Source organism: Pyrus communis, chromosome 15, assembly GCF_963583255.1.
Source record: "Pyrus communis chromosome 15, drPyrComm1.1, whole genome shotgun sequence".
NCBI lineage: Eukaryota > Viridiplantae > Streptophyta > Magnoliopsida > Rosales > Rosaceae > Pyrus > Pyrus communis.
Genome location: NC_084817.1, coordinates 1,367,621 through 1,381,223, shown reverse-complemented (window position 1 = coordinate 1,381,223; position 13,603 = coordinate 1,367,621). Strand labels below are relative to the sequence as shown.

The following is a 13,603-nucleotide window of genomic DNA, read 5'->3' as shown; positions in this document are numbered from 1 at the left end:
GCAGAAATTAACTTTATTCTGGGGAAAAAGTTTGTTGTTTGTGGATACTATGCTGTTTGTCACGGACTTCATGAGAAGTTGACCCAATAGAAGAACAAAACAGATCCAAACCAGTCAATGAGTAGCTCGGCCTTGGAGTAGGAGGGCTTACGAGGAGCCCATGCCGTGCTTTTCAGGGCAGTATAGCCGGTCGTTTCTCTAACCTGCAAATCACGAGCTGACACATACGTTTATCTACACGCTTCACATTAATTGGTCTTTTCAGTATGAATGAGTTGTTACATGCGGAGGGAAAATGTGAAACAAGTCCAAGCAATGCTTAATGCTAATTAAATAATGTTTATTTATTTGTTTTGTATACAAAGAATTTCAGAAAGAAAAAAGGGCCCTCACCTAAACCCAAAACAGTCTTACAAATCCTCTAGGCAAACTGTGCTCCTTGATTGGCTTCCCCCTCCTAAATGTTCAGAGGTGAGCCTGGTCAAATTGGAGCAGGTTGAGTTCTGCACAATGAAAACGAAGAGGATCGAAGGCTTCTCTCTAAACATTGGTATTGAATCTGCTCTTGCAGCCGAGTCACAGAGCTACATCGAATCCTAAGTTTGGCTTCAAACTAAAAAATGTTGACGGATTGGAGTTGATGTGACTATACAAAATGAAGTTGAATGTTAGCTGCAGTCGTGCCTTTAACAAGCCCTGTTTCGCTGCACCTGATCTTTCAACTTTGGCCTTTGATGATTTTCCTTGATGGCCTCTCTACCAATAGTCACCACAAGAACAATGACCATTACTAAAATGGTGAAACGACTTTGGGTCACTCAAATATATATCACACCCAAAAGCCATAGATATATACTTGGCTGTCCTGTGGCAGTCTCCACACATTCTCAGATTTTTCACCATCCTAATACTTCGGGGTACACTCGGGGAGCCAATGAGAGCAAAAGCAAATGCAAGTTTTTCACTATGGACCCATCTAATACCCCCCTCTTCTTCCTCAACACAAAGCTCATTACAAAAATCAGGTCTCTTTGCTTTTTCGTCTATGTTTTGTAACCATGAATTTAGAAAGTTTGAGCATAACTTCGACCTGTCACCTGCAGTGTACGTATGCACTGAGTTCTTGAACTCAATCCAGCACTGCCCAGTAAATTTCTTTATTGTGGCATCTCGACCAAACTTTCTCAATTTTGAAGTATCCTCAGATATCCCACATAGAGCATATGCCTGTAACAGTAACTGTTGAATCAAAATATTCCCTGGTTCCAAGTCGAGTAAATGCTCCCCCACACGAACTGCCAAGGCAAGATTTCCATGAATCCTACATGCTGTAAATAAGGCAGCCCAAATAGAGGAGTCTGGTTCTATGGGCATATCTTCAACAAACTGCATTGCTTCTTGAAGCCTACCTGAACGCCCAAAAAGATCTATCATAGCTGAATAATGTTCTAGACCTGGTATGATTTGATAGTCTTCAGTGATGCTGTAAAAAGCTTGTCTCCCCTCGTCTACCATTCCAGCAAGACTGTATGCATATATGATACTTGCAAAGGTACCTCTATTTCGTTTAAAGCCCGACTTCTTCAGCTGATCAAAAAGGTCAAGTGCAATGTCTGAAAGACCATGCAAGACATAACCAGAAATTAGCGAGTTCCAAGTGATGATATCTTTGGATGGCATTCTATCAAATATGAATCTTGAATATGCTATATTTCCCGATTTGGCATAGGTGTCTATCAAGGAATTTGCAACAGGGACTACGGACTCCAAATTCCTACGCAATACACTACCATGGATCTCTTTCACCTTTTTCGTGGCAACTAAATTCGCACAAGCAGGCAGGACACTCAATATAGTAACAGAATTGGGATTAACACAGTAGGCCTGCATCTGCCTGAATACCCCAAGTGCCTTGTCTTTCTCCCCAAGTTGCAGGTAGCCAGAGACAAGAGAGTTCCAAGATGCCGTATTTCGTTTAACTTTCCCGTCTTTTTCCATCCCTTGGAAGAGGTCCATTGCTTGATCTGCATCTCCGCTCTGCATGTATCCTGTGATCATCACATTCCAGGTCACAGCATTGGGATGCACATCTGATTCCTGCATCTTCATGAACAGTTCATAGGCCTTACCACAGTATCTAGCTTGGCAATATCCTCCTATCATTGAGTTCCAGGTATAGACATCTTTCTCTGGGATCCTAACAAAGACCTTCTGAGCAGCTTCCAGTTCCCCACATTTTGAAAACATACCAATGAGTGCATTTCCGACCAGTACGTCATCAATGAAACCCATCTTTATAGCAATAGAATAGATTTCCAACCCTTTGTTGAGTGATTTTAAAGATGTGCAAGCTGAGATTGCACTAGTGATTGTAATCCCATTTGGTTGTACCCCTGCCAAAAGCATCTTCTTCAACAAATCCAAAGACTGATTTTTCCTGTTGTTTTGAGCAAACCCCGAAATCATAGAAGTCCAAGTATATACATCAGGAGTTATCCCACAGCTCTCCATCCTCCTCATCAGTTCCATAGCGACATCACAATGCCCTAACTGGTTATGACTAGCAATCAATGTATTCCAAGTTACCAACCCCGGTTCAATCCCTTCTTTGCTCATCGCATCAAACAGTCTCTGAGCTTCTTCAGTCTCACCTTTGTGGCAATAACCAGATATAATTGCATTCCAACTCACCCCATCCTTCTCATCCATGTTGTCGAAAAACCTCCTTGCCCACTTCAATTTTCCACACTTTGCGTACACAGCCAGTATCGAATTGTTCACTTGAATACAACTACTCAAGTTACACCGAACCACAATGGAATGTATCAATTTTGTGGCCTCTAAATTCCTACAATTCCCACAAGCCTGCAATATCTTAGGAAACAGAATGTAATCCGGCAAAACCCCATCTCTCATCATTGAGTAAAAAAGCTCCACCACCTCTTTCCACCTCTGGTCTCTGAGACACGCACCAATCATGGCAGACCAAGAGTACAAATTTCTCTCACGCATTGCGTAGAATACCTTGCGCGCATCATCCAAAAACCCGCATTTCGCATACATACTCACCAACTTCGTTTCAACAAAAGGGTTCAATTCCTCAACTACATCAATACGCTCATGGATCTTCCGACCCAGTTGAATAGAATTGGTGTCAATGCAAGATTGAAGTAAATTCATGTAGGTAGTGGAAGTTACCTTCGACCCACTTTTGGCAATGGATTCAAGAACCGTGACGGCCTTGGTGAGCTCGCCATTCTTGCAGAGGTAATTCAAGTGAGAGTCTGTGGATTTTGGGAGGGTTTTTCTTGAAAAAGAGATTGTCGGTTTGGTTTGTCGTGGTGAGAATTCAGATGGGTTGCTAAATTTGGGGGGAATGATGGCTGTTGGAGGGTTTGATTTGCAGGGGATTGTAAAATTCTCCATTGCTGAAAGCTCGAAGCTTGAAGGATTGGGTTTTTCTGGGCGCTATTTGTTTTAGTTCATGGCTGGAAGATGAGGTGGAAAGCGCGGATAGAAGATTGCAGAGTTTGTTGTGTCCGTTGGAAGTGGAACCCGCGCGCATTGCAAATTGCAATGGATTTAGCCAATGATATTGCGCCACGTAGAAGCACGGCCTTTCCAACGGAATTGGATCCCCTTTGAACCTTAGTGTCCGGAGCATGGGGATCAATTCATTTAGGCCACACAAATTGAATCCAACGGTCCTTATTAATTTATTTTCCTAGCCTACCACACAAAACTAACCGCTCTTATTTCTTTTACACACCAATCAGTAGCCCAGTTGATTTGATTCTTAGGCTCCGGACACTAAGGTTCGGAGCGGATCCAATTCCCTTTCCAACTATCTAATATTAACAAGTGTAGGAATACATTATCAACTATCGATGTGTCGTTGATATTACCGATATCACATTTCTGTACACAGTTGTCGATATACTTGTTGATGAAAGTTTTATTAGAAAATGACTAATGACGCGATATAATCTTATTAACAAATTGAACTAACAAGATCGTTATATGGTATGACTGAAGTTTTTCACTTATGCAACAATGTCAATGCGTGCAACATAAAAATAATAGAGAAAACTGCGAATGTTTGGTTATTTTTAATAGTAAGAATAAGCAACTTAAAAAACAATCTATTACGTCAAATAATCATATAATTACAATAAAAATGTTAACAACTCCAAAATAATCATCATATACTGTCACTTTCTTATTTTTCTACAAAGGAGGACGAGGATGACTCCAGAATTTCCACAAAATGGCACGACCATAGTTCGATTAAGATAATCTAAGGTTCGACTCACTTAAATGACAAGACCAACTAAACCACATAAGAAAATGACCCAAACAATCAGAAAGCTTCTCTTGTGCTTTTTAATCAAACAAATATTATTCACGAGTGAAAAACTATTTATTTTCCCAGCTGTATGAACTCCGATTATTGCTTGAGACGTTTGATCAATACTTCTTGAAGAAGGAGGGCTTGAAGCTTGTTTTCTGACCACTTCCCAGCCAATGCTGCATGTGAACTCCGATGGCGTCCAAATACAGGCTGCTCCTCCCATGGAAGCCCACCACCTTACCCTCCGTCGCGGTCGAAGTGAAGAATGTCCCAACTTCTTCTCCAAACGGACCGTACTTCCCTCTGCTTGTATAAAAACTCAGCGACTTCATGATTTTATGTCCCTCGTCATTGCTTACGCAACCATAATATCCAGATACGCAGGTGATCACTTCATGAGGGTACTCCAATTTTATCTGCAGAATATACAAATGAAAACGGTAAGTAGAAAACCAGTCAGTCAAGGCAGTATGTCCGCCCACTTGCACAAAGGTTCAAATCTTCTTCCCGTAGATTACTAAGATTATAGTTGTTTATGATATCGCGAAAAAATAATCAAATTGATGAAGATGTTGATTAAGCATTAGTACTCTATGTGGGGAAGTTCCTCCATCGCCTCCATGCTTAGCAGACCAGATAAATTGACCGTTTCGATCATACTCAATCTGCACTGAGCAAATGCCTTCTGCTGCTCTTGTCAAATGAATCTGCCTAATCCCGGAAAACACTCCATCATCCCATGGTCTACCTCCGTCTCCGCCCCAAGGTCCCGGTCCACACGGAGCTGGTTCTTTTATCACCCCACAAGCAACCTGGCCAAACACAGAATTACTAATACAGTTAGTACATGCACAATATTGTCTTATCTACCAACGGAATCGGATTGAACTTACTACCTCTTCGACTTTTCCTCTGTTTGTCATCAGTAGTTTATTTGTCCAGTGAGGATTATCTATCTCAGTAATTGCCCCTGCAGGCGCCTTTGGGACCATTGCAGTGCTAGTATTAGGAGTATTTGTGACAGTTGGTGTCTTACTTTTGAGGTCACTGTGACCGTTACGAATATTAGGAGTATTTGTGGCAGTTGGGGTCTTATTTCTGTGGTCAGTGTGGCCGTTAGGAACATTGGGAGTATTTGTGACAGTTGGTGCCTTTGTCTCTACAACATGGACCTTTCCTTCTATGGCATGGACCCCAAGAGCATCCAAGAACAGACCGCTCCTCCCATGAATTCCGACGATTTTCCCTTCTTTAAGCTTGGTGGTGAAACAGGCTCCTTGTTCTTCTCCATATGGCCCGTGCTGCTTCTTCGTGGTGTGGAAAGTGAGGGACTTGATGACACTAGGCCCCATCACCATTGTAGGCGCGAATGTTCCTGTTATATGCGTCAAGATCTCGTTCGGATAGTCAAAAACTATCTGCAAATACATGTACAGAACATTATAATTTCAAAAACACCGTAATATATAGTGTAAATACACTTAACCTGTAAGACAAGTTTGTTTAAGTACTAATTGTTCACCTTGTCACTTTTATATCCTCCAGTCCCTCCACGTCTGCCTCCCCAAACCGCTTCACCATTGCGGTCATACTGAACCTTAATGTATACAACTCCGATGTTTCTTGATAACTTGATTTGTCTAATCCCCGTATAAATTCCATCATCAAATACAGTACCACCCGTTCCTCCGAAGGGACCATATGCTACCACCCCTTCAACTTTCGAGGGAAACTTCTCAATATTCGTCATCTGAAATAAATAACTACTTGTTAATATGGCGTATTTTCAAATTGAACCCGAAAAGGAAACGGAAAAGGTGAAATTTTCCTTACCAGCTTACGTTTGGTTCCTGCATCACTTAATTCGGAATCAGAAAACTGCCCTGAGAGCATTTTGGGTACTGGTGCTGGTGCTGGTACTGCAGCTGGTTTAGTAGTGGAGTTGTCCTTCGGTCTTATAGCGAAAAACACATCACAGTTTTGGATTAATGAGTAGCCAGCAAGGTTCTGATCAGTATCAACAGTCAGGTAATTGAACTGTGTCTGAAGCAGAGTTTTCGCGTGTTGGTTTTGTTCATTCCGATCAAGGGGCTTTAGGTAAGCGCCTATTGAATCAAGATACCAGCCAGACATGCCATGGAACCCAACAATCTTACTATTCACAGCTGTCTCCGGGAGTGAAAAATAGGTTCCTTGTTCGATCCCAAACGGTCCATAAGTTGTTCTGTTGCTCTTGAAAGTAAGAGATCGAACTGTGACCGGTCCCCATTCGCTTATCTTACCGTAATAACCCTCAATTGATGTTAAAAATTCTTCTGGAGAAGCAAGCTTCACCTGCAGCAGCATGACATATATATACACAATTAATTTGTATAACACCGTGACTAGCTGACTTTTATGTCATGTACTTTGGGATGAATTGAAGAGGAGGAGAAGAAATTCGATAGGGCTGCCTAACTAAAACAAGTCTCACATGCTTTTGTGAGAATATTTAACGTGGACTAAATTAACTCACCATGTCAGTTTTCCAGCCTCCATTGCCACCGTGCCTGTCTGACCAAAATGAGTTCCCTTTCTCATCATACTCAATCTGGATGGAATCAATGGCAGCACCATGAGCTATCACCAACTGCTTCACAGTTGAGTAAACTCCGTCGTCCCAAACGAGCCCGTTGTGGCTTCCCCATGGCCCAACTGACACGGGTTTGTTGTCGGATCCCTCAAAAGTATCCTGCCATCGTTAACATTCACCTCAAATTAGTCAGTCATATATAATTAACTGGGGTTTAAGTTCCGATCAAAATACAAGAAATCACACAACAACGACGGGCCGCCAATATTTCATCAATATTATTCACCCCAACAAAATTTACCAACATGCTATCGACACATTTATAAATATGCGTTTATACGGAACACATAAAATATCTTCAAAACAAATAGTTATCTACTTACCATTTTGGATCAGTGACCAAAGGAAAGAGATGTAGATGGGGTGAGATTGTGAATGCAGTTGATCGAATACTTGAACGCTGCACTCTGAAGAATGATACGGCTGAGCTACGCATTTATATGGAACACAAAGCGTGCGTGGATTCATGAATTAAGACAATAGTTTATATCTACACCTTACAACTGTGTGGAAGAAGATAATTATTCTCTCCACTACGGAGCTAATGGCTTCAAAAGTAAAAGGAATCAAACAATTGTTCCCATCACTTCTGAGTTCTGACCTCAGATCAAGAATAAAGACTTTACATGGAATGGAATTTACCATCATCGTGGCATTCCAATCTAATAATATAATATTATGCGTAAGTTTCTCGTTACATGTCATTGCATATCGAATTGGAAAGCCACATGACGATGACCTGGACTCATTTCATATGAGTTGTTCGCCATAAAAGAAAGAGTACTATCTTTAGCTAGCTAGAGAGCATTTTACAGGGTCTAGAATTTTCCCTGTGCAAAGTTTTCTCACTGAGCATTTGGAGGACAGAAGATTACGCAGTAACGCAAAAGAGCACTGCTTTATTCGGATTCCTTGGAAATTTGTAATATATGGGAAGCTCTTCATATATGCATGGCACATCGTGGTCGATTGGACACGTCCGTATGTCAGTCAAACTTTTAGAGACGTACGTACATTTCCCAATCATTGTTTATTTCCTCAGAATTCAGACAGGGATGTTCTTCTTTGCTGGTAATTCTGGTTTTTTGCTTTTTACTACTAAGATACTCAGAATCCTTTTTTTTATCACCTTCATTTCTGTTTCTGCCCCGGGAAAATTTGTTTGGTCAATTTCTGTCCTTTCTGCAGAAAAAAAAAAGAGAGCAAAAATGGTAAATATCGGATCGGAGGGGAGGCTGGAAAAAGCACCGCAGGTAGAGACGCGACCACAGTGATGGAGTCGACCCACAGGGTGGCGGGCAGAAAGCAATTGGGGAGGAGGGGGTAGGGTGTGAAGAAGGTTGAGAAAGCAATGGGGGAGGAGGGGGTAGGGTGCGAAGAAGTTGAGGCACACCGTTAGGAATGGCAACAGTTTGGTTTGGGGACGGAAATGCTATATCCATCCCCATAACCACGAAAATTAATCATATTCATAACCGCAAATTAACCAACGGGGATTATCCATAACCATATCCACCGGGTAACAAATTTTCAATCAGTTATCGGTTATATCCATCTTCGTCAAAAAACAAAAAAAAAAAATATATATATATATATATATATATATTTATCCAATTGATGCATTATAAATTTTAGTAGATACTAATTCCGTCATTAAATAGCAACATCCAATTACAAAAAACTAACAAATATTTGAAGTTGTTCATGATAACATGCACCAATTTCTTGACAGTGAGACTCTTGAAGAGAGATGAATATGATAAACTTGTAATATTTGATAATTGATATATAAAATGATTCAATGAATTAATTTGGTTGAGTATAACAATAAGATTATTGAATTGATGAGGTTGTTGGTATGCCTCATGCATGATGTTTGGTGCATAATAAAGATAGTATAGGGTTTGATGCATGCATAGTGAATTAGTATAGGGAGGGTTCGGTAAATTGAATAAAATTATATTATATATCAAATATATATATATATATATATATATATTTGGGTCGGATTCAAGGACATATACGAATTGGGGACCCCTATAACCATATCCAAAACCATAACCGAATAAAGTTTATGGTTTTTCCCCATATCCATACCATACCCGAATTTTCATATCCAAATCTAATCCATTCAGGCGGTTATCCACAATTATTGGGTTTAACGGTTATAATTGTCATCCCTAACCACCGTAAAACCAATTGGCAATATGGGGAGTAACTCAACCTTTTATAAGTACATACAAAGTAAATAATTTCATTGATGAAATTAATTCCCAACAGTGTTGAAATCGTATTTGCAACCTTGAGATCAAATTATGAAATATGGGCCGACCCAAATGGCTGAACAGACATACAAATTTGAGCCCGAATGAACACTTATGTGAGTCCAGCCCATATACAACTTGGGCTTCAAGCCTTAACAAGAGAGCCAATTGTAGCCCAATGATTCCTTTCCTACTTTTCTGTATGAGTCAAGTAGAACTAAAATACATGACATCTCTTGCTTTTGTGTAACACCCTTACTAATGATCTCTTTCCTATTCTTTCAGTTGGCACCACCACGCAAAGATACGCGCAATGAGAGAAATTTTGATAGGTTTGCTTAATTACGACATATCCCGCACTGAGTGCAATTAACATGAGATCAAATAAGACCGAAATACATGATCTCATACTTGCGAGAGGTGCTCTACAAATACTCTCTTGGGGTGTGCTATCCACACACCCCATTTTACTTCTCACACACCCCTTGATAATTTATGTCCGTTGATTTTCTTCAATTCATCTGATCCGACGATCGAAAATTAAAAAGATGTGTGAGAAGTAAAATAGGGTGTGTGGATATCAGATCCCTACTCTCTTTTCTATTTCTTCAGCTATCACCAAACACAATCCATGGAAAAATTTGTGCCAAGACACCCAGGCTCTCCGTAGTAACTTTTTAAGTGGGATAATTGGTATCGTATCTTGCTAACACATTTTCACATAATTTTATTAATTTACTCGTATTACAATATCTAAATTACATCAAAAGTTTATGAAATACCAACTATATAGTATATTGCATATTTTAATACAAATATTAGTAACAACACGTGACAATGACGATGAAACAATTTTTTGTATTTTCTTGTATTAAAGTCCTTCTAATCCTGTTTGTCCAGAACAGATTATTATCCGGGATAAACCAAAGTGTACGACAGCTGAATGAAGGGTCGCACCGACGAAAACGGAACGGAGATATGGCGCGCTGGACCAACTTCCACATGCAGACAAACGGCCGTCAACGGTTCCCCGGTTACACGCTTCAAAGAAATTGTTAATTTCCAACCCAAAAAAAAGGGCAATAAGAAATTGAGATCCACCACTCTCGGGTGCACCTTAATTCTATCAATTTTTTTTTTTTTTAAATTATACCGTGAGTTAAATTATTAGTTGTTTGTAAGGGAAAAATGAGCTCGAATCCGCGTGTCAATATAATTACGTTATTCCTTTACAATAAAAAGCATTTGCTTATTTTATTTTTTTTTATTTTTATTTTTATTTTTAATAAATCAGTGATTTTATTCCTTTTCGTACTTCTTTTGATTTAGAGTAGACAGCTGGTTCTATCTTTTTTTCAAAGTGCTAATTTGAAATTATGGTGATGGTTTAGTTTGATTTGAAGGTATCGAAACCCTACTTAATTATTAGGTGTAGCATGATCAATCATCAAACTTTAATCATATCTGCATGTAAAAGGTCATACGGACGTGTTTGACTACAATTGTATTCACACGGCAGATAAAAGTTTGTAAGTCAAGTGATTAATTAACAGCGTTTATCTGCACATTGTAAGTTTTGTGTCGGTATCTTTTCCTTTTAGTACCGCTTATAACAAATAGTATATTCACAAAAGAAAAGGTAAACCAATTTTACAAGCAAGTTTTTGGTAGAACTCGGGTTTTATATATATATTTTGATCGTCAATTGATAGGACTTTTATTGCTAGTAAGGTTAAATATTCTATGTAAGATAAAAGATAAAGATATTTTCTCAAAATGTGATTTTTTTATTGACTCTCCATCACCTCAAAATTTAACGTTTATAGAAAAACATAATACATTAGTTTACGGGTTCTAAATTCCAACATTAATCACAACCGTATTAAATAAAATTCCAAAAGAGTGAAAATGAAGTTAAATCGGCATGCCTAAAATAAAAAATAAAAATTAGAAATAGAATGCTTTTTAGTTGGTCATTGAGATTGACATAACTCCTTACATTAGTTCCTGATATTAAAAATCAATAGAATTGGTAGAGGAGTTTGTCAACTATGAATTATTTTGGTCATTTCGTCAAAATTTTCAATTAAACAAGAATAAAATCACAATAATACCATCAATTTTTGTCATATCATTACGGTCTATTATTTATTAAACTAAGGGTATATTTGTTATTTTGATTCTTATGTAATAGAATTTTTTACGAAATGATCAAAATGATTTATGACAGGCAAACTCAAAGACTATGGGCTCGTTTGGATGTGTGTCACATCCCGGCCCGAGTCCCCACCACATCCTGGGCTCAACTCCACCGTAGTACGATAATGTCTGCTTTGGGCCCCGACCACGCCCTCATGGTTTTGTTTCAAGGAACTCACACGAGAACTGCCCAGTGGGTCACCCATCTTGGGAATGCTCTCTCCCAAACTCACTTAACTTCAGATTTCCGACGGAACCCAAATCCAGTGAGTTTCCAAAATGTCTCGTGCTAGGTAAAGATGAGAATATGCATATAAGGCTCTACTGTACTTTACTTATACTCTGACATCACGTGTGAAATGAGTTCATTTCCGCTCACAACGCACTCTCACATTTAGGCACTTTTAGATTTAAATTTATTCACATTTTCCCACATCACTATACTTTATGGCTTCGTCACCCTCTTGGTGTCGGCCATCACAACTCGATTTGGAGTCCAATGGACTTTCCGGGTCGAGGTGTGTTATGTGCTTTTAAAATGACTGAAAGCACTTTTAGAGAAATATATTTTTGGGTTTCAAAAGCACTTTAAGTGCTTTTTATAAGAAACACTAGTTTTGTGATTCTTCTATGAAACACTTTAAGTGTTTTTCTAAGATTTACTAACATTTTTACTAAGGATTGTTTTCAAAAATATTTTCATCAAAAACACTTTCAATCATTTTAAAAAAAAACATTCAAACAAGTTATATTTCTATTAATTTCAAATCTCAGAAAACAAAGTACGTATTTATATCTATCTCAAATATATTTAGCTAAACAAACCAAAATAGAAAGATGGTTAGGATTTTTGTTAAAGAGAAAGCGAGTGAAGAGTCAAAGGGTTGGACCACTGTCGAAGAAAGAAAGAAAATATTTCCAATACTCGATCAGCATTAATGGCCCCGCCCACGGGCTCAGTCTTCTCGCACCTTCTTCGATTTCCGTCTCCATCCAACCTCCTTTATTTCTCCTCTGAATGTATGGGAGACAGGTAGAAAATAAAACGGGGCAGAATTTATACTACCTTAAAGATTATTATTATTATATATATTTTTTAACAAACAATAATGTTAATGCGTTAAATAGTTAGTTGTTAGAGCAAAAGAAAATTGATGGGAATGAAACCCGCACCATTTGCCTTGGTGACGGTGCATATATGCACGTGCGTAAGTTAGAGTTGCTATTGGCGAATCTTAACAAATGTATATATTCGGGTGTTATTATTTCTCATCACGTGATTAGAGATATAGGAATACAATTTATTTGGCGACACACCAGAACTACTCTCTTTCACTTTTTTTTTTTGTCAACTCTCTGTCACGAGTTTATGAAGAAAGATTTTGATAAAACGTGTTTACACCATGTCGTCCTTATCTAATGTTATAATGTCATATATAAATTTCTTTTTACGTAATATCGTATTGTTAAAATAAAAAACGCTATAGTGACAATAAACCTTTTACATATAAGCTGCTCTCGAAATTCATGACCATCATCCAACCCATCCACCACATTTGGATTTTAAAAGGTATGGGTTAGGGTTTTAATATGTAAAGGACAAAGTGTTTTGTGTGGATGCAAATTTCCGCCTTTTCCTTCTTTGACGAAAACGCATCTGTAAATCTCTAATGCTAAAGTTATAATTTGAGAGAAAAAGTGTTTGAGAATTTTTGGGAGAGAATGAACCTCGGATTTTGGTGGAGAAATGAGGCTATTTATAGGGTTGTGGCCGGTTCTATTAGGAGAATTGGGACCGGCCACATATGGTTGATTTGTGGGATTGATTGCAAGATATTATGTGGCAATCAACCTTAATTTGAATAGATAAATTGGAAGTTACAATTTGATGAGAGAGATTTGAATAAATACTATTTTGATCACATTTGACTCTTCCTTGATTGAGCCTTTATTATCCGTTGCATGTGCTTGAGAATTCCGGTGTGTCTCAAATGAAATTCTTTTTAACCTAAAAATTCACGTATCGTTTCTATAATTTTCTTGATTATTTTTTGCACTACATTTTGTATGATGAATGCTGTAAATATAGGACAAAACAAAGACAGCTCACATGGTGCAGTAAACCCATGGGACATAGGACAGAAGGGAAGGCTTTTG

General features: G+C 38.5%; 2 protein-coding genes across 2 annotated transcripts; both read right to left on the bottom strand.

The window, feature by feature from the left end:
- Positions 1-362: 362 nt before the first annotated feature.
- Positions 363-3,604, bottom strand: LOC137718098 (pentatricopeptide repeat-containing protein At1g19720). Its single transcript, XM_068457608.1, has one exon. It carries the CDS (start codon positions 3,424-3,426, stop codon positions 757-759), a length of 2,670 nt encoding a protein of 889 aa, XP_068313709.1. The 5' UTR covers positions 3,427-3,604; the 3' UTR covers positions 363-756.
- Positions 3,605-4,257: 653 nt separating this feature from the next.
- Positions 4,258-7,382, bottom strand: LOC137718099 (jacalin-related lectin 3). Its single transcript, XM_068457609.1, has 7 exons — positions 7,307-7,382; positions 6,867-7,082; positions 6,185-6,685; positions 5,874-6,101; positions 5,248-5,769; positions 4,942-5,163; positions 4,258-4,767 (listed from the first exon to the last, which is right to left on the bottom strand). Exons 1-7 carry the CDS (start codon positions 7,307-7,309, stop codon positions 4,468-4,470), a joined length of 1,992 nt encoding a protein of 663 aa, XP_068313710.1. The 5' UTR covers positions 7,310-7,382; the 3' UTR covers positions 4,258-4,467.
- Between the last annotated feature and the right edge of the window lie 6,221 nt (positions 7,383-13,603).

Bases quoted from the DNA above. Each gene is read 5' to 3' on its own strand.
- LOC137718098 (XM_068457608.1), bottom strand. From the start codon at position 3,426: ATGGAGAATTTTACAATCCCCTGCAAATCAAACCCTCCAACAGCCATC.
- LOC137718099 (XM_068457609.1), bottom strand. The intron at 5,770-5,873 runs GTGAACAATTAG...ATGTATTTGCAG, and splicing joins GAGGATATAAAAGTGACAAG to ATAGTTTTTGACTATCCGAA. The intron at 5,164-5,247 runs GTAGTAAGTTCA...GTGTTTGGCCAG, and splicing joins ACAGAGGAAAAGTCGAAGAG to GTTGCTTGTGGGGTGATAAA.